The 12,098-nt window shown below is 37.5% G+C and overlaps 1 protein-coding gene across 3 annotated transcripts in view; it reads right to left on the bottom strand.

The window, feature by feature from the left end:
* LOC131272116 (liprin-beta-1) overlaps positions 1-4,993 on the bottom strand; it is a 38,037-nt gene extending 33,044 nt beyond the window's left edge. For 2 of the 3 annotated variants that reach the window (XM_058273750.1, XM_058273752.1), the window contains exons 1-2: positions 4,752-4,839; positions 3,482-3,745 (exon numbers count right to left, since the gene is read on the bottom strand). In XM_058273750.1, the coding sequence (XP_058129733.1) occupies positions 3,482-3,581 (100 nt within the window). In that variant the 5' untranslated portion in view covers positions 3,582-3,745; positions 4,752-4,839. The other variant, XM_058273751.1, reaches the window with a different exon arrangement.
* Between the last annotated feature and the right edge of the window lie 7,105 nt (positions 4,994-12,098).

Here is a 12,098-nt window from a genome sequence, read left to right as displayed (position 1 = left end):
CTAATCTAATTGGATCATGCTGTCCATCATATGTAGTATAATTCACATGGTAAATTTATATGAAAAAGTATAGTAACCAGCATTCAACCTTCACTGCATGATTAGTTTAAACCGTTATGTATGTTCTTTTAATTGAACCGTTAGCGTTCAAATATTCGAAAAGAATGCGTGTGTCGCGCTTTGCATAGCTTCAGCATTCTCTTTACCGAAAAATTATTACTAGAAAACACGAAAATAGACAGTTTTTTTAAATATTAAATAGAGAATTGTTTGCCGATTGAGAAGGTTTATGCAAATCGCTTAAACGAAAAAAAATGTATCAAGCTTTCACTTTGAGCTTTTGGAGAATGTTTTTCACTCAACCAATTAAAATAGTAGTTATTTCAATAATCCTAGCTAAAAAGAGCTTGTACACTTTCGATTCAAAATCTTTTTGAAGTAATAAACAGTGTGGGACATTTATACAAACGCAAGATGTAACTCATTTGTTAACTTTTTAACTCGTATCTGTGATAATTGAAGAAAATATACAAGTAGAATCCTCGAATAACAAGCACAGTAAGATGCCCCGTTGGGGTAAGATGAACTAGCACGATTTTGGCTCATTAGGCTATTTAAATTTTCGAATTACGCGAAATTTTGTGTGTTACAATTGTAGATACTCAAAAATATCGTGTCCCGGTTGATAACTCCAATTAAAATTATATTAACGGGGTGCGTTATGCACCACTATATTTTGCCCGTCAAATTTAAACTATGCGTGGAAAAGTTTGCTCTGAGAACCTTAACGTCGTTTGTTACTGTATTGGTAGTAGAAAAGAGGGGAGAGAATCGATCTGTGAAAATTTGGGTTACTAGCTTGTCGCCCCGGCGTTGCTCGGTGAAGAAGGAATTGAGAAAAGAATTATAGTTTTTACCCTGTACTCGAAAGTTTTATTTTAATTTGATAGTTGCTATAACGTAATATTTAAAATTGTTGATATTTCATCAACTTCCCCGTGTTGTAAAAACCTCTTTTGATGAATTTACCTTGACGTCTGGTACTGTCACTTTCATTACAGTAGTGGTCAGCCATGCATACATACTTGGGCTAATGTTTATTTTCATTAGTACCGTGTATGAACCATAAATTAGAATAATATTATTGTAAACCCGTAAATTCCTGCGATTAATTATGGTTCTTTGAAAAAACCCATGAAAACTGTAGGTAATGTTTGTTTTGTGCAACAAAAATACATATTTTGTGCATTTTTGCAATGTTTTGTTTTTATGTGAAGCAGTGTAGAATTCGTACGTGTTTGTTTTGTTTGTGTTAGTGAAACTGAGTTTTAATTGCAAAATTTAGATGATTTCATCACAAAAAAGTGATCAAACGAATCTTCAACAACATGTGCAGTGCTTAAACTATATGTGTGGAAAGTTTCAGAACCGACGATTCAGTATTGATCGAGTTTTTAGTGTACACAAAACTCCATATATAAAAAAAAGCTAAAATATGTAGTAGATTTTTCTTGAAAGGACGGCTATAAATCAATGTTATTCGTTGAATGGGGTAATGTCGTACTTCACATTACCTCACATACGCATAATATAAACTTATTTATTAGAGTTGTGTAATTCAGATTCAGATTGATGAATCTGAATGATTCTTTGGGTATTAAAGATTCATGAATCTTTTAATGAGAAATTAATGAATCCCAAAGATTCAACAACCGATGAAAAGTAATGAGCAAAAAAATGGGTAGAGGAACCCCTTTTTTTGTTTTGGTCGCATGATCCACGCCGTTGAAAGAATCATGGAGAATCGTGAAAGCTCCATAAATGATTCATGAAGATTCATCAAGGTTTCGAAAGATTCATAAACGTTTGAAGATTCAAATCCCACAAGAATTCGTCTGAATGAATCTCGCCAAAAGATTCAAAAAGCACAACACTATTCTTCTTCTTGGCGTAACCACCTTGTTGGTCATGCCACTCTCCACCATGTTGGAGAGAGGGTCCGGTCTCGGTTGGGATTCGAGCCCACGCCGTCGAGGTGGTGGTAAGCCCCCGGTCGCTCATGGGCCGTTTTTTCTAACCGGCGCTACCGCTCGGCTGTCGTGAACCACCAACACTATTATCGTTTCCGCAAGCACACTCTCGTTTCCGGGAGGATCCGGACGCAGTTGGAATTCGAACCCGTACCGATCCAGCGGCTGAACCAGACCATCAAAAACTTGCATAACATACAACTAGTGTTGGGTCGTGTGCTACTGTGCTACCCAACACACACAGCACAGTAAAGTGTGGCACCACACACGACACAGAAAAAAATGTGGTACCACAGTAAAGATTTACCAAATAATACAGTCATGACGTTATACCAATAATTTGTATGAACCGTTCTTTGGTTCCTTTGTGTACCAATTCCATTACTACCATAGGATAGGAATAAATTTTCCAGTCTATGGAATTTTAAACATCGTTATTACATAATCCGAACATTATTATTTGTATAACAAACTGCCACCATACGAAAAAAAGGCTACAATTGAAGTGCGATAGGCACAAATATACTTGAAATAAAAACGACAAGAATCTAAAATTCCAAAAGCAGGATTTTCGAATAGATCAGCTTTTAACAACTAATGATTTTAACTTTTTTTTATGATTTTTAGCTTTTAACAACTAATGATATGATTGATTGATTATGATTGACCTTATCCGTGTTGTTCCTTAGAAACTGTGTACTAATTTTGTATTGTTCAATTCTGGGATACTTTTGCATCCTTTTGTGACTTTTTTACGCGCAGAGTTACAACACTCTGCACACACTTTTTGAATCTAATATTTTGACCACACTGACCATTTTGAATCGAAAAGGTGTTGTTGAATAAATAGAGACGTTGTGTGACTGTATGACTTTACTGTGCTACCACAAATGCACAGCACAGTAAATTGTGTAAAACACAGTACACAGTAAAAAGTACCACAGTACGGCTCATCGCAAAGTGTTACTTGACCCAACACTACATACAACCTTATTTAGCAAGGTAAGGAATTTCTTTAACTAAGATTGAACCAAGAACATAAAATGAAGTTAGCTAGGACCCCGATGGCATTGGTATGAATTTAAACATGAAACAAACTTTCCTTTCAAACCTATTTTTTTATCTGGATACATTACAGTGGAGGTAAGAGAGATTGGAATCGATAAAGACAGTGAGATATCAGTTATCTAGCGCTCAAATGTGGAAACGCTTGAACTCATGCGAACCCCAGCGCTAAAACTCTAATATTCAAGGTTATTGATGTCAGGTGTTGTCTAACAAAACGGATTAGCTTAATTTTCGTACGCTCTGCACCATGCACAACCGAGGTCCCTGGAGAGAAGTGGCCGATTATTTGTCTCGATGAAATTGCCAAGCGAATTTATCCCAAACAATCGATACACGAACATTTTAATTTAGGCTAGGAAAATTAATAAACTTGAAAAACATACCTGAGATTATGCCATCCATTTGTTTTAATACAGCTTCCAGCAATTCGTTTGCTTCTAGTTCACTGGCAAGCGTTTGCTTTCCCGCTGAAGAAGATGCCATCACGTTCTTTTCTTTATCGTTGTAAAGTTAAAGTATATCTCTACGATTTGCACTCACTTCAATTTGCGTAAAAAAGTTCAATTACGTTTATCAATTAATTTTCAGGACACGTGCGGCATTTTAGCGCATGACATACTATGAGACAAACTTACTAGTGTTTTTTCCTATTTAGAAAATAATGGTTTGTTAACTTATTCGGGTTACGCGAATGCAAAAAGTACAACTGCCAAGACTAAATCCATTCTCAGTTGCGAGTTGCAAGAGTTTTGTTTTCTTTTTCGCTTGTTGTAAGTCAACTCGCGTAATCCGTTTTTTTACCGCTTCCTGTCACTAATCACGACGAAAAAAAAAAAAATAATAACACTCTGCCTGGCATAACGTACGTTGTGCTGTACGTAATGTACGTTGAAATATTCTTTTTGCGTCTAACAAAATGATTATTTTCATGTTACATAAAACATTCCATCACGCAATGCACCGCAATTTTGCCAACTGTACTAGATAGAATGAATACTTTTCCCCATTTGTTTTCAGTATGATTCGACATAAGTTAATTTTTCACTTAATACTGATGATAACATACTTTGCTCCACTATAGATTACAATGTTTGCGGTATATTCATGGCCCAATCATATTGCCGCCACCTGTAGATTTAACATTGGTAATAGTTCCGCAACTTGTTCCTCAAACAACAGTACGGTACATTTTCCATTCGAAAGAGTGAAGATTATAAAGACTAATTTTAACTGTAGCAACTTGTTACTTAATGTCACTACTTAAAACAAATCGGTCGGATGTATGGCTATTTTTCTGGTTTTATGCTGAATAACGTTGGCACACGTTCTGTGTTAGTGGCTCATTCGATCGTATAATTCAAACATTATCCTTCGCGGTGGTCTTTTTTTATGAACTGGACACGGCAGAAGTAAATATTACTAAATCTGGAAAGAAAAACGATTTATTTGTAAACATGTTTCAGTGCTGCTTTACATTCACAGCAAACCTGTCAAATTGGCCCTGGATCGCAGCAAGGGTAGAAACAAAGTGAATAAGTCACTTATAAAAAATCCTCAGATTTATTTACGAGACATCCTAAATGCTTTCTTCCAACAAAGATTTCGCTGGCCGTACGCGGCTGACAATTTATCCGAGATTTCCGGTATTGTAACCTGGATGGAGTCGCGTCTTTCACAGCCGAGTACGAATATAATGGTAAACAGAGGAAACAAGGAAGGGGGAACGTGTAGTGGTATGCGCGATGGACGCGTATGCACCTTATAAAGTAAGACACTTGCGCACGGTCTTGTCTGCCACGAGTCACTGAAACTGATGTGCTATGTTTACGTCTAAACTCAATTCGATATATGTATAATAACCACGGTAATGTTAGATTAAACCAATCACATTAAACAAACTAATGAATGCATTTAACAATAAGCACCGTTCGAAAAACAAACACAAACTGTTGAATTCTTGAAGACAAATTCGATTTGACAACTACATAGTGATGAAATTACCATCGTGCACCCACAAGGGCCAACCACCCAGTGAGTAAAAGGAACTGTGAAGTACTGGAAGAATGACCCAACGAGCCTTCACAATCCAAGGTGTATAAATATAGAAGGTCGCTATATGTCGCTTTGGTAGGGGGGTCTATATGTCGCTTTGGTAGGGGTGCCATAATTGAGTAGTGTTATGTCGAAAGCCCAATCCTTCTCGCTAGGCAGCTCGAAATATCGTCCTAAAAACGTCCTACGCCCAAACAAACGTCCTACTTTTTTGTATGGGGATGAAACAAATGTAGAACGTTTTTCGAGCAGTCGTCCTACTTCATCCTACTCACCATACAAAACTGCTCGATGTTTGTGTCACGTAGGACGTTTTTAAGGACGACTTGCTCGAAATCGCCTAGCGGGTTCTCCATTACCCTTCTCAAATCCCCCATGAATATCCCAATAGTGTTATGTCAAGTCATGAAATGTCATTTTACTCTGGACGACTTCACCTTCAAATTTATACACCTTGTTCGCGAACAACACCGCGTGACTACATTAAAGTAAGCCGTAGACGTTGCGAACTTGTACGCGCGAATAATTTGACAACCAGGCATTGCCTATGTTAAGGAAAGGAAAGGAAGATATCTTCTTATATAGGTTCTCCTTGGGTCTACCGAATATTGAACGTTTATTTGATATATTAATTAAAGAATTATCAATTTCATCTAAAATCTTCAGATAGAAGACAGTGTTTTGAGTGCCCTCCCATAAAGAGCCCGGCCATGGTAAACGTCGTGAAAACGGTGTTGAAGCGAAAAAAAACCGGTTTTTTTCGGGTGAAAATTATTTTTCAACTCTCGTGGCCGTGAGGCTATTGGCGACAGAATTGGTACCGCAAAACGCGGCTACACGAACCGCAAAGATTTTGACGTAAACTTACACGATTTTTGAGTTTGCGGTTGGAGTTTGCGGCTCGTGTAGCAGGCCGGTAAAGCTGTGACCAGGACTTCATTCATCAGGTAAAGTTCCTTTACTTGTTTGGTAAAAGAAAATTTAAATTCGATCCGTTCCATAGAACGAACCTACCCATCCTTTCGATGCAACTGTCAGTTACGGCCTCCATCAAAAATTTTATTTGTTTTGATTTGTTACAAAACAACACATTGTAATTTCAAACAACCTGGATATGTACCATATCAATACCTGCGTTTTCTAATATTATTTTCATTCATCGAAGCCAATATAGAAAAACCATGGGAAAAAAACAGGTAAAATGGGTCGGTGATGTTAAATTGACTTACACTGAAACATAAATGTGTCATTTTATCTTGCTTTCTTACAGAATAATCACAAACAAACCGAATTCCAAACTTGGATTCACAGCAAGTACGCAAGTACCGCAAAACCAAGCTTCTCCATCATCAGACCTCGCTGTATACAGTGTAGTGGCTCAGCAGTATTAGAATTTATAATTAATATTTCTCTCAATCGGGTTTCTTGAAACTAGTATTCAATGAATCTCGGAATAGCTCCTCAAGCAGATTAGTTGAAAACAACCTTATAATCGCATGATACAGTTTCTCAGAACTGGTGCTACCAACATGACCAACAAATGTTACGTTTTTATAAAAGTAAGTACGTTTATGCATGTTTATTCTAGTTTACTACTGTATTTAGGAATAATAACACAGCATCACTTCAGACTAATCTTATAGTTCTATTGTATCTTTTTTAACAATTGATAAGCAATCTAATGATAAGTTTAAACAATCCAACAGCTTGATGATTCCTCAATAGATGATAGATCGGTGACAAACTTTCCGTTGAACCACTCAAAGCATCACACCTTTAGTAATGTTGGAATGACGTTGACACATTTTTGATACAAGTTAAGTTCGGAAACATGCGCATATCGTTTTTAGAAACACATATGTCTTGCCTAACGGACCTGGTAGGACGTATCATGCCAACTTTTCTTCATATGCTTTGCTAAGGATCAGTTTATGCTGACGTTGCATTCAATGCCCATTGTATGAAGGCCGCTGGATCCCGATGCACATCGGTGTTTGGTTCAGTTTGTTTGGTGCTTACTGCTCCTTTCTAGAATCATTGGATCCGTTGAATCCTTGGTCAGGTTACAATCTACAATGGTGACTGGTTGGAATGTGCAGAATCAGTGGTTATTATCATCGTCTAGCCCCCAAGGTGGGGGACAATGTAAACGACTGTGGTTATGATGATAATCGTAATAATGGGCCCTTATCCAAATGTTGGTAGCTTCTCTCTGGTCCCACAATTTCATGATGATTTTGTTTCTTTTGACTTTAGGTTCTTTAATATTGTTATGACTTTTTCCACATGTCACATGTGACATGCACACATGCATGTTCTAGATCGAATCGTTGGATGCATTTTTTACGATTGGATCATTTAGATTCTGCAATCCATGAAAGGTGTTTCGTTGATTTCGTACAAGATTGGCATGCTCTAACTTAATCTTTTCTTTTGACATCATACATGCCATTATGCCCAATGAGACAGTGACTTACGATGGCAAAATTACTCCCACGGTGGCGTGGGTTCGATTCACAAACAAGAATATAATATGGAATATATCTGTATACGCAAACGAAACTGTCTAGTAATACGATCGTTAATCAAGAGAAGAACAATATATTGCGGAAAACCGCGGATGCCCTAAATACAGTTTCAATTTTTGTTTGGTATCTAAACACAATGTTTAAATCATAGGAAAGCTATTATAAACTATCAGAGTTTACAACACAACAATAATACAACAATACAACAATAATATGTATGACATAAGCGGGGGTACGGGACAGCCATGCGGGTATACCGCGTACAACACGGGGCGGGGTGCTTGGAAGGAGTAAGTAATCTACCCCGGGAACCTTCACGAGAAGACTGTCTATCGATGTACGCAAAGTGAAAAGTATGGTATTACATAAGATGTTATTTATACTCTAAAAAATAACAATACCATCTGCTGCTAAAATCTTATTCCTTAAATGTTAACCACTCTCTTGGTAATTTTTTTTTTCATTAAGTGATCAATCCCCCTTTCCAAAAGGAATGTCTTTATCTATTAAAATCACATGTGCAAAAATGCCACTAGTGCGTGTAACTGTTTTAATAAGCTGCTTCCAATTTTACTGAGGAGTGATAAGACTGCCGAAATAATAGAGGAAAATGTAGGGATATCCCTGTTACATACAGTACTTGCCTTAAGATATATGATCGGCGTCCTTCAATAGGTGTGCCAATCGAACTCCACTATCCCTTTGACTGAATCCAAACCGAAAACTGTTTTTGTGAACTGGCTGCCAAGGGGGTCGAAGAGTCTAGTTTCCGTTGATTGATTTACAATTCTGAAAATAAGTTATTACAGTCTCATCCTTCCTTTTTTCAGTTTATTATATTTATCTTATTTGTTTATTTTCGTTTGATTGAATTTTAACATCCGTGTTAATGAACACATCACCTCGAAAGCACGATTCAAACCGTCAAGGGCGCTTTATTCGAAAGTATTTCTTCCCGCAAGAGAAAGTTACATCCCGAGAGCCGGTAAAATACTGTGAGCATCGTGAGCAAACGAGAGATAGATTATTCGCGGAGCAACCACTGCACGTTGGTGAACGCAACGCAATCAAAATAAAACTCTCGGCCTCCTCATTCAAGGTTCGGATGCCTGTTGGTTCAGTTTGGTTGTAGGAGAATCTCAGTCACATACGATCGCGTACAGAAGTAGCAAGTGTCTAGATCTACCGCAGGTAACATTAATCTTGAGTTTTAAAACACCAGTATTGACAGTGTAGTTGTGGTTAACGTATCCCGTAACACTCTCTACTTATAAAGTGTACGGTATGCAGTTTTCGCGGGCGCCTGTTAAAGTCGTCAAGGCCGTGTATACTAGATAAAAATCGTGCCTACGTCAATAGTCTCAATAGTAGTTTTAAAGTGTTTCATTATACGTTAGAACCAGCTGCCGAAATTGTCTAACCAAAGCGTTGCACAACGTGGTTCGCCAAGAGAGTTTCGTGTCTGATGAAGCCGCTTGCCGCCGTGCATCAAAACAAAGAGAGGTCGCAGAACTCTAGTCACAAATACCAAACAGCATCCCACTGGGGGAATGCGCCTTCAACCCACGATTTTACGGCTCCCCTCCGCAAAAAGGTAGAAAGTGGATGGTGAGTCGGTCAACGCGCTTTGAACGGAGCAGGCAGCAGCATAAAGCGAGAGTTTATTCCCTTTGCGAGAGTTTACCCAAAAGTAGGAGCGGGTTAAAAGACTGCAAACGATTCGCAATTGCAGTTTATTGACCGACAAATGAACAATACCGTCGGCAGTCAGCTGATCCACGCTGTGCTGTTTGGTGTGTCTCGGAACCGAATGCGTTGTAGAGGCGAAACGAAGCGTTCATTGATGTGGTGTATGATTCAGTGCGTGCTCTAGCTTCTCGACGCTGATAATTGTTTTTGTATGTTGGTTTTCGTTGAACTGCCACTGCGTATTGCGTACGTGCGTAAAGCAACAGTTGAATTGCAACTGTTTACCTAGTTGGACGCACTTGTTTTTCTGGTGTAAGATATATTCAAACAAACATCCGTTAAGTACTCTACGGTCATTATTCTTTGTCAGATACAACAGAGATAATGTGCAGTACGCTTTACACACCAAGCAACTGGTACGATTAAAGGACTTAGATGCGATAGTGTAGCTTTGTGGTTGTTGCAATTTTAATTATCATTTAAAGTTTTAAAAGGCTAAACACTTACTGATAGTTATTTAAACTTTCCATTCTATTAGCGTATTTTGATGGGCCATCAGAAACAACCTGTTTAGGAACGAACTATTGCCCCAGAATGCACCTACACAAAGCAACTACTGTACACATTCGATGTAAGAGTCCATTAGAGACCGTGGTTAGTTTGATATGACTCACAAAACCTTACACAAATGCTACACTCATATGGAATCACTCTTACGCATATTGGTCCATTGTGTCTGGTCTCCTTTATGGCCTGCAACAGGTCGAGCAGGGTAACACCATAATTGATATTCGTATCTGGTAGCAAAGCGGCTGAACGGCGTCGTACAAGGCAATACGTTTTCACTCCATTAATTGAGTCAGTTAATTGGCACAATAAGCAAGGCGGTGAAAGAACGTGTGTAAAGTTTACATACAAAATTGTCCTTGTTTTATATATATTATCCTTGTTATATATATATATACATGTATATACATAAGATCGATGATTCGATGATCGACACATCGCACATCAACTTGCGCACACAAGGTTTGCCGTTAAATCATTCGTTTAAAACAACCATCTACGTATGGAATATCTACAGTTTCCTGTCCAAACATTCAACCAACATAACAGGTCATGAAGAAAGATGTTCCGCGAAAGATCATGCGTAACGACGCCGCGTAGTTAGAAGTATTCAACAGGTGTTTGAGTGGATTTATCGCTTAAACTTTTAGCATTTATAGCTGTTGAATTGACTTACACGTAGAAAGTCAACTTATTCATAATAAGAAGGAAAGTTTCAACTTATCGCGTTTCGCAGGGGGTTTCCCTTTTAGCTTATCTTTGTTTATCCACGCTGTTAACATACTTATTTTTTAGGCAAATCATAATTAGATCTATTGTTATTTTTTATTAATAAATTTTTTTTTTCATTTCTATTGGAATATTTGAAAAATTATAACAAATTCAAATACACAATATATTTTTGAATGCATAGTCAAAAACATCTGAAATAAGAATGTATTTCAGTTTTCCATTTATACATACACTTTCATACTGTACCGACGTCCAAAACAGCGCCAAGCACAGTGTGCCGTTTATTTTTACTTTACTCTCGTCATCGGCTTTTGAGCAGTTCCGTTGATTTGGTTTCTGTTGATTTGACCGTGAAAATCTTCGGTACAGTTTCTCAGTCACAGTGAGATGTGATAAGCAACCAAAATTGTCTAGCAACAAAATCCTAGCCTATATTCGTACCATGTGGTATCCGTTTTTTCACGATTCAAATGAGTTTCACGTGGAGTCTAATACATAATGATTTTGCTTTTTTCACGTATCGATGCGTTTACAATCTAAAATTGCGCGTAAAATATAAAAACTAAATTTTTCCGAACTATTTAGTTAAGCTCCGTAGTCTGCTAAAATTATACTTATAGGAATGGGTAATTTAGTAACAGAGCAAGTGACGCACCAGCAGAAAACCACTTGGAACTTCGTTCCACACAAGCTCGATGAGTGTCTTTTGTGTAGGTGTTGACATTTGTTTCGAATTGATGCCGATACCAATAGCATTTCATGGTCTAGCTCATTCATTCTTTTGCTCAATTGTATGCACGGCAGGTTAGGCAAACAAACCGTATCTAATATACCTCATAAGGACTTGATATACCTCGATGGACTTTTTCGGTTTTCTTTAAATGCTATACTCCTGATTTCTCTAACTAGAATCAACATGTTTTTAGCTTTTTGAAGGAAAACTTTCAAGCTATAGACCGAGATAAAATTCATGTGGCAGATTTGATTTGATGCATGAGAATATTTATATTTGTGTTGAAATTCAATATTTCATACTGGCAAATGTCACGGTGTCATTGGTATATAATCAGCAGCATGAATTTATTGAGCAACAAGCAAAGAATACTAGATAACAATTTTAAAGCGAATCAAGTAAAAGATGCATTAAAAATTATTTTCAAAACAATTCATTTGCTTCACCTTTTCTTATCTATTGGGAGACTTGAAATTATCGCGATAAGGTTGCATTGCGCTTCGCTATTAAAGAATCTAAATGATTCATCTATAGCAACAAGAAGGATGTTTGTAAATGTACTCTAAATACTGCCGGCAAGATAACGCTGGTGCAATGAATAATGATAGTGAATTTTAAAGTGTTGCCATCAGTTTACTATCGACGTTGCTGTGAACGGCGTGTAATTATACTTTGTTTTTTACTGCGCTTTTTCAGGAT

The sequence above is a fragment of the Anopheles coustani genome, chromosome 3, assembly GCF_943734705.1.
Source record: "Anopheles coustani chromosome 3, idAnoCousDA_361_x.2, whole genome shotgun sequence".
NCBI lineage: Eukaryota > Metazoa > Arthropoda > Insecta > Diptera > Culicidae > Anopheles > Anopheles coustani.
This window is presented reverse-complemented; position numbering and strand designations above follow the sequence as displayed.